Source organism: Anabrus simplex, chromosome 7, assembly GCF_040414725.1.
Source record: "Anabrus simplex isolate iqAnaSimp1 chromosome 7, ASM4041472v1, whole genome shotgun sequence".
Lineage (NCBI taxonomy): Eukaryota > Metazoa > Arthropoda > Insecta > Orthoptera > Tettigoniidae > Anabrus > Anabrus simplex.
This window is the reverse complement of record NC_090271.1, coordinates 161,746,192-161,764,470: the sequence shown is the minus strand read 5'-3', so window position 1 is coordinate 161,764,470 and position 18,279 is coordinate 161,746,192. Positions and strand designations below refer to the sequence as shown.

The following is an 18,279-nucleotide window of genomic DNA, read 5'->3' as shown; positions in this document are numbered from 1 at the left end:
ATGTTCAAATGATTATTTTGCTAGTACAATAATTTTGCTAAGGAAGACTGAGATTGTGATTTTACAAATGAGCTCACTTCACTGTTTGTTATGAGTGCTGTCAAAGATGTATACTTTAGTACAGCATAGGAACAACAGTTTGTCGTGTTTTCACACGCTCTCTAGAGGATACAAAGTTTATACTCATTATTCACACTGTAACAGGGTTGGAAAAAAGAACAACAGGTTTTTACAAAACACCCAAGAAACCTGTTTTTGTTATTTAAAACCACCTTATTTTCACATTATATGGTAGAAAAAACTATGTTGCTTTTTATATTATTATACTGTTGTGAAGAATTATTTGCTGTAATGTAGGCCTGTTAGAAACCTTAAATGAAATTGAGAATACAGTAATATTAATGATCATGTTAATCATTAGCTTTTGTACTTACAATATTAAATCTGATCATTAGTAATCTTCTGTATATATAAAATAAGAGTTTTGTCTGTACGTTGCTCAGAATTTGAAAAGAATGGTATTTCTGTATCGATCATGTCCACAGTAACAAGGAAATGCACTTTTTACTTTTCCGTAGTTTCTGTCTGTCTGTGTGTATGTATGCACACGCATCACGAGAAAACTGCTGAAGAGAATTTAATGAAAAATATTAATGATCATGTTAATCATTAGCTTTTGTACTTACAATATTAAATCTGATCATTAGTAATCTTCTGTATATATAAAATAAGAGTTTTGTCTGTACGTTGCTCAGAATTTGAAAAGAATGGTATATAAAGTCGGGGAATGAGCCACTACAATCTAGGCTATAAATCATTTTATTCACGCTGGGTGAAATGGTAGTTTAGGGGAAGGCCTAAAATGTAATTCTCAAATATTTATATTATTAGTGGTCCTATCAATAAATACTACATAACTAAAGTTATATAGAATTAAATTTCTGATCATTTATGTCATATACATTTTACTGTACTGGCTATGATAACACAGATATTCATGAATTTATATTTTTGTTGCTAAGTCTATATCAGCGCTGAGCCATGAGAAAATGGGTTAGGAGAATTTAATGAAAATCAGTAAATAGAGTCAGGGAATAAGAAAATAGTCTAAGCTACAATTTTATGCACTCTGGATGAAACTGTAGTTTAGGGGAAGGTGCCTAAAATTTAATTTTTTAATATCTAGGTTATTGGTCCTATCTAAAAGTACTACATAACAAAAGTTATAGAGAATACAATTTCTGATCATTTATGTTTTATTCTGTTTTATCATACCAACCGTACCAAGTCGGAAGAAAACTAAATGTGAAAGCCTACAATATTGTTCAACAATATCATTACATTGACCATTGTTTGTTGTGATTTTCTTTGTCTGTTATGCTGCCAGACAACTCCGATAGATGGAATTACTGCTGTGGACCGAGTATAACAGCCTGACTGAATATTGGCAGGAAATGGCTGGGGAGTTAGGAAAATTTCTTCTTTAGCATGCCATTCTTCTGGTTCATACATTTTATGATACTGCTGGTATGTAACACACTGGTTCATCATAGTATTCCAGCTATTCGATCTCTACTCTGACTCGCTGTTTTGAATCAGCAGTGTGCACATTTAAGGCAGAGGCTCACTTAGTAGTAGTAGTAGTATGACCTGGTCTAGAATTACAATGCAGGCCTATTCCATATTATAGCACGACAATCCACTAAGTAACTCAAAATTCAACCCTGAAAAGAGCCGTTTCTTAAGAAAAGCTTCTTGCTCTTCACTTTATTCAATTCTACATTCATTTTATTCCAAATTAGCAGTGAAGAGGGGGTTTCTCCTCTGACTTGGAGGAAAAATTTGCCTCCAAGTCAGATTTTTCCGCCGCCAGTGTAGTGAATTGAGATTTTCCGACTCATCGGGTACTCCTAGGAAACAAATTAGTAAAAGGGCATACTTTTGCCCTGGGACTCTCCACTATTGCACCCCCTCCTCCCGCCGAATAAAGACAAAGAGTGTTCACGGATCACGGCTCTCTGAGCTCTGGAACTTTGGACTGTTAGATCGGCTGTGTAGTACTGTTTGTTAAAAATGTATGGTTTTTCATTTGATCGAGTATTTCATATGAAAGCATTGCTTTTAATCGTGCCATTCCTACTGAGGTCATTGTAATGACCTATGTTAATTTAAATTGGGAAAACCACTATGACAGTCTTTCTGATGATGTAAAAAGGCAGGTGGACAGCGAGTCTCTGCTATTATATTGAAAATTCTCCAACTCGATTGTGACTGATGGTAGGCAAGCGGGCCAATCATTACAATGAAAATTCCCTAACCCAGTCTTCATATGAGAAAAAATGTTTGGTGACTTCCCCGTTGTGTTTCTAGGGCAACGTTAAGAGCTACGCATTTTAATAGAATTTTGCTCACAACCTGTACACTACCTAACCTAGAATTCTTTATACAGTGTAGAATTCCGTAGCGAAGCATGGGCACATCAGCTAGTACGCAATACTAAGCTCACTTACTCCTTCATACTTACTAAACACGCCCCTCCAACTTGTGTATATTGCCATTCTCCAATTATTTCTACCAGGCACATTTATGTTTATTCCTGTTTAGATACTTATGAACTTGAAATCTGGAACTTATCTTAATGAAGTCCTCTTTTGTCTCCACCCAAGTACAAAATGTGATGTGTTTGAAAACTGTTGCTCTGTCATTGGCGTGAATCCAACTGGGTAGTCCAGTCTGTTGACCTTTAGCTACGCCATGCCCCTTCCTGCCCTGACTAGGTCAATGACATGCTGTATTTTACTTTTAAGCATTTTTTTTTTTTTTTTAGTGCTCCCTTTATTAATGTTGTTGTTGTTGTTATCGTCATCCTCTTTTTAAACAATTTTTATGCAAGGATTCTTATTTAGTATCTTATGGGCTGCCTATCATACCAGTAATTTTTTGTTCTGTCATTTTCGTTTACTGCAAATCTTTTGGAACAGTACTTGAAGGCCCCCCCCCCCCCATGTATGTGATGTTGCAGTTTGTTACTTAACATTTGAATTCATTCAAAAACAATGAAAATTATAGCTTAATTTGAATGAACTCAAATGTTAAGTAACAAACTGCATACAAAGAAAGATCTTAGGTCTCTTAAAAGAAGATGAGGAATTCCATAGACAGCACAATTCCGAGCCCTATTAACATACAGAGAGGCTCTCTGATTGTGCTAGGGAAAGGAGAGTAGCTTTCTATGGCCATATAGTAAGACCACCTCCCAAAAGACTAACTAATAGTCTGTTCATCTTCTGCTAGAACACAAAGATTTGTACCTCTTGGCTGACAGAAACTAAGGAGGACATTCAAGAATGGGGAATATTAGGTCTTCAGGATAGACGATCTGTGCGAAATATCCTGAAAAAAGTCCACGGATTTCAGGAAAAACCCCAGAAGAAAGATACCCCCTGGACAGATGAAAGAAAGGAGTTACACCGGTAGAAAATATATTGGGCAAGGATCAAAGCTCAAGTGGTCCAAGTAGGTCCATTCGAACCAAGAATAATAATAATAATAATAATAAAATAATTACCATTATAATAGGCAGCACATTAACAGGGAATCGATTTCTATGTAAATACAAATCTATTCACAAAACTAAAATGAATTATATTTTGTATTATCTTTATGAATCATGACGTGTAGAGTTGAAAAATGCTATGTTTATTTTCCATATTTTGGAATTTAGCATATATGTTCCATATTCTTAGTCATTACCAGGCGAGTTGGCCGTGCGCGTAGAGGCACGCGGCTGTGAGCTTGCATCCGGGAGATAGTAGGTTTGGATCCCACTATCGGCAGCCCTGAAGATGGTTTTCCGTGGTTTCCCATTTTCACACCAGGCAAATGCTGGGGCTGTACCTTAATTAAGGCCACGGCCGCTTCCTTCCAACTCCTAGGCCTTTCCTATCCCATCGTCGCCATAAGACCTATCTGTGTCGGTGCGACGTAAAGCCCCTAGCAAAAAAAAAATTCTTAGTCATTAAAATCAACATAGTCTATATTTTGGCTTAAAAATATTAAATTATATTAACAGTCCTATCAATAATGGAGGAACAATTTAAAAATTTATATTTAAGCATTTAATATTTTAATGTATGTCCAACTCAACAATCGACAGTGTGCCAGTGGTTTTCCGATTATTTTGTAATTCGGGCATTCTCTTTTATTGCCCCATGCGACTCTAGCACTTTTCAATACATTTCAAACCTGCTGAACTGCATAGGGTGCACTACTATTAGAAATGATTGTTACATTTTTATATGGCCACACCTGAATTTAGGATTGAACAGTTTTCTAACTGCTGTTGGGGTGTAGTACATTGACTTAAAACTATGGTTATACATTGCGCTGTGGTATGCGAAAATACTTCTTGTGCTGCCAACTGCCTATCCATTTCAGTCAAAGCATTTTGAGGTTAAATAGTCGCTCATACTTTTATTTACACTTTTCTTTTGAACACTCATGTGGTGATTCACAATGTCAGACCATCCACTATGTCCAATATAGAATTTTGATTTGCACAACATACATTTTACAGTTTCTCCACTACTAGTGATGAAAGGAAACTAAATTTTTATGTTGCTGTTAAAACTACACCTTTGCTTCGGCATGTTGAAACAGTAATTTTGTAGATCTAAAATCTAAACTCAGCAGCTGACCTAGTCAGAATAAAAAATACAACTTAAAATTGCACAAGTGCTACCAGTAATGCAAAACATTGACAGTAAAAGGTAAAGAGTATTGAGCAAATTGTACAAGTAGCGCTTCCTAACGTATATACTTGCACAGTAAACTGTGAAACAAAATAATGTATCATAAAATACATTGGCCAAGCGAAATCACAAAAGCAGGACATTTGAGCACCCCCAATAAAACTCGGACACCATTCAAGGGCAATCCAAGGTTCTTACTGTTGCTCAGGTAACTGCTCCCCTTGCCATGTTTAAATTTTCACCTACGCTATCAGTTAATTTTGTATTTTTCTTCAGGAAGAATCTTTTTTCAGTCTGTCCTGTTCTTTTAACCTCTTAACCAGGCATGACGAGTTAATTCACTTACCGGTAGTTGTTACTCAATAGGGTAATGAGGAGTTAACTCGTTTAGAGCCTTAGAAAATTGTTATCTGCTGGGCGGGACGTGTTATCTCGCTCCCTATTGTTGTTGAGTGTAGTTCTATGATAGCTTTATAGATGTCATTAGGTTCCAGACTAGCACAAGTGGTGAAACTGACAGTGTGCTTGCTTCTGAAAATGAAGAAGAGAGAGAACATATTAGCTTGCCTGCAAGTGATGCAGCCACTTCGCACTGGCATAACTAAGGTAATCCTCGTGCTCCTTTTACGTTTGTATCGGATAGTAAAATAAATATTGAAGCAGCTGCAAGAAGTCATAGCAAATATGAAATATGGTTTGAATTCAAATCAAAAGAAACCATTTTTCCCTTTGCAAAAATCAAATGATCTTAAATATGTCTCACGGTCATGGCCATCCATCAACGGCTTCTAATTTCAGATGACAACCAGCCATAAGACATAGCCTGCATGGATACTATGGTTGTCTGACGAGAAGTTTCGTGGTTGTGGGGTAAGGATTACGAGGGGTAAACATGGCTGCTGCACATCTGCCTATCTTAAGACCTGTTCCATTTGCGGTTACTCTTGCGAAATGAGGTACTGATCTGAAGCTTCAAAATGGTAGTGCAATTGTGCTTTAGTTACGCATTTAGTCTACTATAAGTACCGAGCATGCATCGTTTCAGAGAGTTCACACCATCTGTCATGATGAATGCTTGTAGCTTAGAGTGCAGTATCTGTTACTCATGCCGTACATACAAGCTGCCTCGACTTCTCATGAGACGCAGGTAGTAACACTGTATGACCATCGATCCATACCTTACATCACAGTCTATAAGAGTTACATTTCCGTCACACCTTTTGTGACGCTAACTTCCGTAGTGCAAATTTTCAGATGAACCCCATCCATAAGACATATTTATGTCAAAACAGACAAGCTAGATAACTCTTCTTCCGCGAAAGCCTGCACGCGTAATGGGTGGGACAAGTTCCTTCGTCATTCCCGGAAGCACATAATGTGTGGGATGAGGTAACTCGTCACCCACATCATGATAATGAGCGTGACGAATTAACTCGTTTTCAGTCAAAATTTATTCCCCACTACGAATGTTCATTTCTCAGTGGAAACTCCCTGGTTAAGAGGTTAAGAGATACCTGTACGATATCCCTAATATATTCCTGAAAGGCGACACCCACTTCAACCAAATACTTTTCCTCACTCAGTAAGATCTGTCTGGTCGTCTATTTTATGTTTGTACCTGTTATTCATTTAGTCATTTAAGGTTGTTTAAGGAACTGCTTATTATTCTGATGCTTTGCTAATGCTTAGCTTACGTGACTTGACAGTAGTGATGGACAGTCTGAGACAGGATCTTAAGATTTCTCGAGACTAGCGCAGGCACTGTTTCTTGCGAGAAATTTCAAGAGGTCTCGAGAGCATTGTCCCTGCCTTGTTTGGCGAGCAGCGTGTCATAGGCCTACGTGTAGACAGAGCTGAGTGTTGTTCTGTGTGAGGAACGCCGTGGGATAGTGCGAGTCCCTGTGGTTAGTACACTTGTGTGTGGAACACCATAGGTCTACGTTCCATGTGTGCATTACATTATCTGTGAGTAGTACCAAAATGTGTGGAATACCGCGAGTCTACGCTACTTTTGATTAGTACCGCAACATGACAAATACCATGGTTTTACTTTCCTAACGATAAGTACCGTTATGAGGGGCTGATGACCTGGATTTTTGACCCCTTTATATTACAAGCATCATTGATTCAGTATTGTGCTTTAGAAGCAGTCCCGTGGTCAGTAATACTATTGTTTAACGCTACTTTCTGGTAATGTGGGGCATTACAGGTCGGATCCACTGATTGTTTTAATTTCATATCCATCCATTCATTCTTCGTCCTCACATTTGAATTCTGGTCAGTGGACGATTTTGGACTTTTAAATTGTCATTACATTTCGTCTCATTTCGTACTATTAAGGGTCAATGACCTAAATGGTAGGCCCCTTTAAACAACAAGCATCATCATCATCATCAAAGCTTACACTCGTAGTTACTGTGACATTGCACATATTGCAGCACTGGAGAATCTGTCTCGAGAGCGTTGCTCATCACAAATACAGTAGAGGCAATACGCGACACACTGCGAGATATCGAGGGACAGCAATTAGAGCTCTATCTAGCGGAGTGACCTGAGAGTTACTGATTCTGTCATAAGAGCACGTGTATTTGTTTGTGAAGTTTTTGGCGTTATTTATGCGTTTGCATTGACATAAGTAAATAGTAGCGTGTGTCATTCCTTTATATCTCCTCTCAATATGAGTGAAAAATGAGCTGTGTTTGGCTGCAATAACTATGAAGTGCAGAAGGATTCGCGGTTTTTCTTCTGTTTCCCTCGTGACAAGAAAATGTACGTAAATATTGTGTTTGCATATACTGTATATTCTTCCAGTTACAAGGATGTTTTTATATTACTTCCTAAACTTCTGACCTGCGCAACCCACATTTTAACTGGCTTAAAATGTAATAAGCTTATTTTAGAGATGCCAACTTTCAAGAAAGGCAATTCGTAATGCACCCATTAGGGCACGGGTGGGGGCGTATAATTTTTTTCCCCGAGATCTTACTAACTTACATATAATTGAAAAATCAATGAACAACATACAATTCCACCAGATGTAAGTTTTAAAGACTGGCCTATAAAGAGTGTATGATTCTTGCTAAAGTAACAGGTGATCTGCAGTACACTTCTGAGTGAAAGTTGAAGGATCATTTCTTTTGAGTACTGTACTTGCTCTCTTAGCAGCTTGTAGTTCCTGTTTGGTAAACGTACATTGGTGAAATGCTTTTTTTCTTGATATAATGTGCATCCTCTGGACTAACACAGCACTTAACAGTTTTCCGAGTTCATACTAGCACGGAATTCAGTCTTGTTCTTCCTCATAATGCGCATCTGAAAAATCGCGGCTACACACACTACAAAACACGTGCAAATGAGGTTTTGAGGAATGCAGTAAACAGGGCCATTCATTCGAGTATTCCTCCCTAAATTTTTGAACTATTTTTGGTTTATTACCGTACTAGCGTCACTAGTCACAGTAGCGTCATTACACGTATTTTCCTGCACCAGAAATCGCTTCATTATTTCAAACCTTTCACATTTTGTAACATACGATTAGCATATATCCTAGAAGAGCAATATATGTAAATTTGGCAAGCAGAATCACAATAAATACTTCTTCAACAGTCATGCACACAGTATTCACATTGAAACTGAATTTGTTACCACTTTTTTCGGTACTAGAAGCACACACTGCGTTCGGTGCGTGAAAACTCGAAACGTTCTTAAACGAGGGACACGAAGGGGTTTAAATGATTACTGAGAAATCCGAAAAGAATATTCTGAGAATTCGAGCTGTAATGGCATTCCTTGTGTATCCTTTGAACACTTCATACACTTAGATTTTAAAATCAACAAAAAAATCGTAATTTGTGGTGTGTGATTCATAAAGATGTAATTATGGTGGGTGATTCGTAATTATTATGATTGAATTGTAATAGTTGGCATCTCTGTTATTTTATTGTATAGTGCAGCAGTTAACCTTCAATACCGATGTGTTGTTGTAGGTGTGATCTGTGGGTTTGATTTAATTCAGGAAAATACATATGCATATGTGTTTGGCTGGTTGTTTTCCAAGTTACCCTGTTTGGAATGCCGTAATGTGTTGTTAAGCACTGAAGAAAATATGGGTGATTTAAGAAATGTACATATTTTGTTGAAACAATATGATGATGCAAATTTGCTTTACCCTAATGTAATGGCATTATGGCAAGTATTGCTTATAGGGAAAGTTTGAATGTTTTTGAGGCTAAATTTATAGATTTTCTTTCTGTTAGTAGGCTTCAAGTTAAAAGAAAAATTGTCCAGCTCTTAAATGTAAATTCATTGAATCATGTGTGTAAGGAATGTGCCAATATTTTTGTTGACAAGTGTTTTAATGTGATGATACAATGCTTTTAAATGAGAAAAAAGACAAATCTAGCCGTGAACATTCAGGCAGAAATGCTAAAGCTAAAAAAGTAATGCATAAATGAAAGATCAAGCCCTTTCACAGCAGTTCATTTCACATTTTGATTATATGTCTAATTTCAGTCTGTAAATAATAACCTGTTAAATAATTCTTCATCCATTTATCCAGAATTGCTTTAGCAATTTTGAAGTTAATATCTTAGTAATACTTTCTTTCTAGACGTAATTTATTTATCCATTTCCGCATATACATTTCCATTGATATTTGAATTTAGCACGAATTTTCAGGTCACACCACTAGGAGCGCCACTTGCAACTTGTCTCCCATTTTAACAAGGCTAAATCTGGAAGTGTCGCGTATTGTGTCTACTGTATTTGCCCATCACTACCGTGTTGAAAGAATTGGAGCAAACTCAAGCATTTTAGATTACATATTCCACTCATGCTTAATGGTGATTGCACATACAGCAAGGCGTATCTTGCCCTGTCTCACATTCGAATCATGCATGCCTCTAGTATCCACATAGGTGTGCATCCTATCTACAGTTTCTCACAAATTATGCAGGAATATTCAGCTAAGATGTCCTCCTCAAATAAGTCGTGAACAGTTTAAGATACTGACATTCTGTTTTCACTTTCATTAATGGTATCAAGGGATTCATAGTTGAACATCCAATACTTTTCCGGGCTTTTGACAAAATTTATCGGCACACGTTTCAATATGAGAACGTTACTTCACGCAATAACTGCTGATATACTATCAAGCTTACACTTGTAGTTACTGGAACGTCACACAGATCACAGCACAGGAGAATCAGTCTCGAGATTCACAGCATTAAGAAGGTATTCAGGGTTGTAAAGTAGTTGGATTTTTGGGTTGGTCCTAGAACCTTCTTATATACTCTGATGTTGGGATTCATCCTACAAAATTGCAGTGTTATAATTAGGTATGCATAATGTCAAAACTGTATTAACTACGGGCAAGCAAATGAAGATTAGTAATTAAGATGTTCATTCGAGAGTAAAAATATTATCTTATCACCTATACAGTTGAAGTACTTGACAGCAACAGAAGTTATCTGACTAATGTCCTTACTTCATGAATGTGGCACATGTAAAACACATCTGCTGACAATGACAATTGTTGGTAGCTTGCACTACAACATATTATTACTATAGACAAATTAGTCAAGAATTTGCAACAGCTGCAGGGTTATTGTTATGTCACATGCACATTTCCTAGTTTTGAAAAATACGTAGATATCGGATTTACACCAACTGATCAGAATCATCTCATTTTACAGTACCATTTTGATCTGCATTCTTTGTTGTATGATTTATCTCTCTTTCAACATGTTTCCTGCACTGTACAGTCATGGATGCATCTCTTCTCAAGTATTTTCACCAGCAAGTTGACTGATGCAAGATGGGGTATGGGGATGGGATGTTAAACTTTTTTTAAAAAACTTTCTGCTATGCAATGATAACCCCTGAATATCACATTTTCCTGGCCTTGCATACCCATGTTATTTTTAGGGACTACCTAGCCATTGATCAAAATTATTTAGACAGCAATCTATAGAACAGGCCATTCCAACTCAGCATTTGAGGGTGCCGAGGGATGACCCTCCACGGCTCTGTGTCATCGTGGCTGAGGTGATGTAGAACATACATGCTGGGTTGTTGACCTTGCCATTTTCAGTTGACATTACAAATCATTTGTGTAATTTAAATGTTTCTTTGGAAGGCAAATATATGTTGATTAGTGTTATGTGGGACAGAACGCTTGCTTTTAAGATGTAAGTTCCATTGTTCCAAAAAATGTATACGAGAAAGATTTTGAAGGATTCTGAAGAGACTGTCTGATTATAACACTGGTAGTTACTGTGAAGGAAACAATTTCCATAGTACTTTAGAAATATCGAAGAAATTTTGCCTGAATTAAACATTTTTTTGATGCCCTTGTCTGTAAATTTTGAGCAGGCCCCAGTAAGATTTCGAAGAGAATTGATAATGCCTCAGTGTAATACAGTTCTGAAATATAGGTATAACAGTATTCCATTTGTCCTCCGTGCATTTTTAAGGCCTCAGAACAAAAAGTATTTCTGTGTATCCATGCATTGCCATGTACATTAGTTACACTATTTGGCTCTAGATAACCTTTGCATAGGCATATTCTGTGTGTTGAACCTGAATTAAAGTGAAACTAGGTCATGTTTATCTAGTGATGCATTGGAAGGAGGTATATACATTCATTCTTCTCAGACAATTTTCCCTCACATCACTATGTTGGTAAAACCAAATAAATGTCTAGTGCCATCCTGAATGCAGAAAAAAAGGACACTTTTATTTTGTTGTATTTTTTTTTTAAGGCAGACTTGTAATAGTTGAATTCCTTCTGTCCGTGTCTCAAAATGTCATCCATACTTCTCATTCCCCTCTTGTCTCTTTCCCATTCAGTCGCTATCTCTCTCCTTTGGGGCTCCCTCTCGGTCCTGACTGCCCAAGGCTGTCCATTTCAAATGGCCTGTCATAGGGATATGATGATTGTTTTTACAACCAATTTATCTCACAGCCAATCACCAAGCAGTTTAGATCTACTACCAGCAGGAATGTGGGCTGTTACTAATATGAGTACATATGTTACTTAGAAATGTGTTGTGATTCTTCTGTTCCACTTCTCCTCTGAATAGACCCTTGAAGATGTCAGTCAAAACCCTGAGCTCAGCCCCCTTATATATTTATAACCCCTGTAGAGAGGGTGTTCCAAGATTATAAAGCCCAATGAGTTGGGCTACTTGTTGGTCTACAGATTCTGTTGGGGGTATTTTAAACCTTTCCACTTGCCTAAGTGGTCTCCCATTTGTCACCTGGAGTTGTGCATTTAATGGTTTACAGATTTCTCTGATGCTCTCTCTTACTACAGTAGTATTTTAATTAACAAAATATCTGAAGGCAAACTGCACAGTGTTATAGTTAAAAACTTAATATAAAGATAATTTGATTATGTAAATCTGCTATTTTTTGTAATGTCCTTATTTATTTATTATTGTATTTTCAACATGTTCCCATGTCTTAACAACTTTGTGTTTTATTTTATTTTTTTCTTTCCTTTTTTTCAGATCTCGCAAGTAAGGCTTCCATATGCAGCCAAACTTCTTTTCCAGGAGCTTATGTCGATGAATATTGCTCCTCGACTGATGGTAGTTAATTGATACTGACCCCCTCATATAGACTTTCAATATTGAACTCTGTTCAAGTTGTGATTTCAGGTGAGATGTGATCATTCCAGTTGCACATTGCCAAGATATTCAATCTTCTCAGTAAAATGAAAGATTAAGCATCTATGGATTTTACTTGGCCACACAAAGAGCTGCTGCCTACCTTGAAAGAACAGATTGAACTAGAAGTTTTGATATGATCATTTAATGAAACTGCCTTTGCTAATGGCATCAGTAAAAGTTTTTTCTATGATATTTTCCCTTATGGTCCTATTTTAATTTTGTTTATAAAAAAAGATTACATATTCTCAAGACAATATTGTGATCATCTTTTGAAAACAGCTGCAAAATAACAAAGTGTTTCAAGTGAATTCCATTTCATATTTTACTCTTAGCATTTGTGCAAGTCCACCGAGCCTCTTCCAGTCTTCACTGTTCCCCAATTATTTTTATACTTCACCCTTTTAAACGTACTTTTGTTCCATTTTTTCTTCTGTTTAGCCTCCTATAGATCAACTAACTCTCTCCATTCCAGTATTTTCTTGTTTTTTTCTCCCATCTTATTTCATGCCAATCCACTTGTGCCGAGGATTTTCTTTTAGACTTTTCATGGAAGGAAGACTTATTACAACATTTTCAAATTATTTACATTTAAATTATATACCTTGGCTTCCTCTGCTCACTTTATGGAAAGGAATAAGCAAGTGGCAAATCATGATATATGTAGAAGGTTGTATCAATAGGAACCGATGTTAAGATAAACACAATGGCCGGTTAGCATTGGAAGAGGGAGCAACATGACAAGGAGACAAGGACAATTTCCACGTCTTCGTACACTGACATCTTCACGTAAATGGGCTGCTTCCTCATCATTCCCAGTTATTTATCCTATCTCTTCTCAGCCCCTGACAAACTTGTTCCTGTTTCCCAGCTTCATCAAGAAAGCGAGTGCTGATGCCTGCCTTTCTGATAAAGCTGGGAAGCAGAAACAAGCTTGTCGGAGGCTGAGAAGAGATGGATGTACAATTGAGACTGATGAGACATCCCATTTATATGAAGATAGCCGTGCATAAAGACATTAAGATTGTCCTTGTCTCCTCTTCCTGTTACTCTCTTCCCACATTGACCTTTCTTTGTGTTTATTCTGTTATGATCCTTTTCATATTCCCGTCTTTCTGTATATTTATTTATCGTGTCAGAAGTACAAAGTAAACGAGACAAAAATTAAACAAGAAATTTTAAACATTGGTTGACCAAAAATTGGCCAGGACAAGCGCATTTGGAGTTGCCTTCATTAGATCTTCACTTTTTGAAAAATGTATTTGGAGGCCTGTAATCAGACTGATGTCCCAATCCCTTCTTCTGTCAATTTCTTCACAATATGGATTACTCTGTACCCCTTTTGAGCTAAGTCTTGAGAATATTGAGCATATTATTTGTAACATTTAATTTAACTATGTGTTAGTAAATGTGATATTCAGTGGCCTTCAGCTAGTAAAACATGGATGGTGATGCTCATTCTTTATCTCAGTCTAATATAACTTCCACTGACTGATGTAAGGCTCCTATCTTTCCTGTTCCCTATCTATCCCCAATTGGTGCACTGTACCAACACAAAACAACTATGAATGTGAGTTACTTTTTTTACAAACTTTAATTTATTCTTACACCTAATCAATACATAGCTTATATCCTCGAATAGTACTAGTTTTGCCTGGTCATTGCAGCCATCCTCAGCCATTCACCATAAATTATTAGGACACAGTATCATTAAAATCAAATGGGGTTGAATCCCATAAGTTAAAATTACACAATACAAAAACAAACACTCATATATACACATTAAAAAATTCAAACATTTAACACGTGGAGTAATGGTCTTGTGAATTTGAGTTCCAAAATGAAACTATAGTTGGTCACAGGATTCATGTAACTTGATATTTAAGGATTGTTCAGTGTGGCTGTATTTAAAATCAACACTTAATCAAATGAAAATGACATAAAATGTCATTGTCTAATAATCCTGCAAGGGAATCATTATAAACGTATGAATGTTAAGACTATCATTTAAAAAAAAATGAAATTATCACAGAATTGATGCTGGTAAAATCTATTCATTTTTGAGGTATATGCTGTTAGTTATAATGGAGTGTTACAACCTTCCTTTGCTTCCTTTCTTAACATGGGACTTTAAATACCGTACCAAGAAAATTTACCCACCTAAAACAACTGTTACCACCACTACCACAGCCAAGATAAATTTGTGAGGACTGAGAAAGGAATTACAAAGTAACTTACTTTTACTGTAGACTTTTTCTAGAGAATGTACACAATCAAGAAAGAATGTTTAAATACATTGTGGACTGAAAATTTCTCTTTTCAGTTATTTATTAACATCTAGATGCAGTTTTTTATCAGTGATTACCCTAGTAACGTAATTTATGTATTTGTTTCTTGTGTGGCAATCTTGTCAAGACTTGCAAAAATGTACATCATTTTTATCTATTCTTGGGCTGCTGATATATTCCTGTATTCCTTGGCATGTGCAATGTGCTTTTTCCTGTCGTACAGACAAGTTAATTTCAGTACATTTATACTTCCCTGAATGTATTTTAGGATTTTTTTCCCCAACTGATTCTAGTAAACCATCATAATACCTTCTTAAGAATTTTGAAAGCTATGGTAGTTTATGTACTTTTTGGTTGTGAGGGAAATATTATTCAGAATATTTCTGTAAATTTTAAAATGATTTTTCCTTGGATGTAAAATTGTTATTGTTTTATATGTAACAATGTGGCCTTCTAATTTATAATACTTTCAGATATTACTTGAATTTTAATTTCATCTCTCATTAACACAAGCATTTGTCTTTTATATTAGAAAGTAGGAATCTTCAGGGTAAATGGTAAATGCAGTAGAAACTATAAACTGATCTGTTACAAGCTGGGTTATGTTCTGGTCAAAAGAAGTTTAGCATATACGAAAAAACTGGAATCTTGATAACATAGAATTTACTTTTAACCTTTAAGTAATGTATAAAAGAAAAAGAAAGGTTTTGTTAACATTCTGTGCACCATAAAAAAGGAAAAGTATTGCCAGTTAAATAACAACACAAAGAATTTTTAATTAGTAAAAATAACAGATTTTCTGATCCAGTGACGGAATCCTATAACAAGTCTTGCCTAATACCAGAACATTGAACATTTCTTGAGTCAGCGTGTTCCATTCCTCACTGATGACATTTTTTATAATTGCAAGTGCATCCTTTGAATCCAACATCTCTCCAGGTATTCATTTATAGGTACTGCCTGATGTAGATGAGAGTTAATCAGTTGTGTGGCATTATCAGAAACCCATTAGTTATCATCATGTAATGTATGATCACAGATGATGATAATATCACAGCTTGAACTTTATAGAATGGTAAATACAAGGTTCATGAACATACTGTTGTATTATTAACTAGCTTTTAAAATTTAAACTAGGTAGCTCAGAGCTAATCAGAAAAAGACATTACTCCATTGTTATATTGATACAATTGTTATAAGAATAATGCAGAATCCCAAAACAACAATTAATTACAAGTACCTATAGATATGGTACACTTTTGACAGGACAGTTATATTTAAGGTTCTGTAATACATTCATTTCCATATTGCCAAGACAAACTATATGCACATCGTGCATGTTTACTCTTACTAAAATATAGACATGCCGAAGTGGCCACCATTGCAGAAATTTTTTTGCAAACGCCCATTGAACAGTTTGAGAATCGCTATCTTTTGGTATCAGAATGATGATTTTGCTGTGATCTGTCATTGAAAGAGAACACAAAGCATTTTACTGTATAATACACAAATAAGCAGCTCACATATAAGTTTGCCTAGAATTAATCTAAGTACTATTGTAATTTGTGCATTCATACCGGTAGTTATGCTGGTGGTGAAGAACAAAGTTCTTAATACCTAAACATGAAAGAACATTGCCAGGAGACACTGGAAATATGCTAAACCTTTTTTGACCCGTTTTTAATAACATACACTGTAATCATTCATTAACATATCTGTGCAAGCAAGAAGCAGACAAATGAACATCTTATGAAAAGAGAAGAAAAGAACCAATCTGTTAAAACCTGCTCCATTTTTATTTTAGTCTTTTCATGGAGAACCAGAACGGGAAGTACTTCAAAGTTAAAATAAGATTAGTGAATCAATTGAGATTAGAAAAACTTTGTCTGCTATGTAGTTGAATAAATTTGTATGTGGAGAGGAAACAGTTTGTGTATGTTTAACAGTATCTACTGTATGTTTGTATAGTGTTGTTCACTTCATTATAGTGATGGTCTTCAAACATTGTATTTTTGTACATATCAAAATTGAGCATAAATGTGATGCTGCCTTATTTTTTGAAGGGAATATTCAGAACATGAGAGATTTTTCTGAAAATAATTAAAAGATAAAGTCTGAACTTTAGTGTGCATATTATGTTATAATGACCAAATCATAAAATTCCGGCCAGCATTCCATTTTCATACACTTTGTTAATAAAATCCCAATGAGATGTTGTCATTTTGCATCTCTATGAAAATTGTATTTTATGAGTAATTTTATACTCTTCTTATGAAAATAAATATTTATAAAATACTGAGAGGTTTTATTTTGCCCTGGTTCAGAATCATGCTCTTTTTGTATCTAAATAGGAAAGTAATTATATCATAGTCTGAAGTTCAGTAGCTCCATTGTGTTCAGGTTGAAAGAGCCACCAGCTAGATGTTGGGCTTTTTTATAATTTTTGAAGGATCATTAGTATACTATACTTCACCAAAGTAATTTCTGTATCTTACTTTTGATCCTTCCTCTTCATTACTGAGTATTATCTTATTGCCATGTGGTACTTTCTGAATTTCAGTAGAATTATGAAGGAATTATTTTTAAAAATAATTTTGTCCTTTCTGTGAGAGATAGGTTTTCCATGTTTAGCCTTTCGGAAAAGTGATGGTCATAGATAGATTTATGCACTGAAACTTTGTATGATGTGTTACGTTAGGGATGTTCTGTTGATTGTGTTCTTTAGACGGTGGTGTACGATGGTTGAGAATAGGGGCCGAGTGCTAACAGACAAGAGTATTCCATTCAAAACATAATCAACAGTGCAATACACCCTAATTATGTAGAAAGTTTTTAGAAATTACAAGCTGATCCCAAAGAAGTGTTCAGTGCAGGGGAGCTTTCCATCAGTCACTGTCTTAAATAAAAAGAAGTGCAAGTGCTTTGAACATTACAAAGGATCTCGCTCATTTTTGGTCAGAAGAAGAGTAATGCCCCATTGTATAACTTGTAATGTACAGAAGGAAAATGAGATTGCATGCCTCGAGAAGCCTGAGAACTTCTTGATGTCTTGCTGACGAGATGTCTCATGAGACTCTCAAGATGAATAAGCACACTTCTGACATTACACAGTACATGAGACATTATACAAACCACGTAAACTTCGAAAATGAGCAATACTACTTAGTTTATGCTCTGGAATGATTCCAACGTAACTCTTAATTGCTAATTATCTTTCGATGTTTTTGTGAGGTTTTAAGCTGCTTTCAAGGAATATTACTCTTTTATAAGAATTTTTATTCTAGCAGATTGGTTTACAGGTGTTACCTTTGTGCTATCAAGTTTTATATATGAATTGTGCATTGTTTATAGATACGTCACTGTGCCTTAAGAGATTATCTGTTCACATGTTTTAATCCCCTTCGACCTATAACATTTCTGTGGCATTAAATTGGCAAAAATTTGTATTAACTGGACTAAGGTTAATTCCATGGAAACTGTCTACATAAGTAATAGTATAATGTGTGCATTCGTAGTTGCACTGCAGAAAGTCCTTACTACCTAAACATGAAATAACATTACTAGTAGACA

General features: G+C 35.8%; 1 protein-coding gene across 1 annotated transcript in view; it reads left to right on the top strand.

Moving 5' to 3' along the window:
* The window catches only part of LOC136877404 (DNA-directed RNA polymerase II subunit RPB2), a 247,864-nt gene extending 230,860 nt beyond the window's left edge, over window positions 1-17,004 (top strand). Inside the window, exon 21 of the mRNA XM_067151413.2 lies at window positions 12,263-17,004. Coding sequence (XP_067007514.1) covers window positions 12,263-12,355 — 93 coding nt within the window. The 3' untranslated portion in view covers window positions 12,356-17,004. The remainder of the gene's footprint in view (window positions 1-12,262) is intronic.
* The last annotated feature ends 1,275 nt before the right edge of the window (window positions 17,005-18,279 follow it).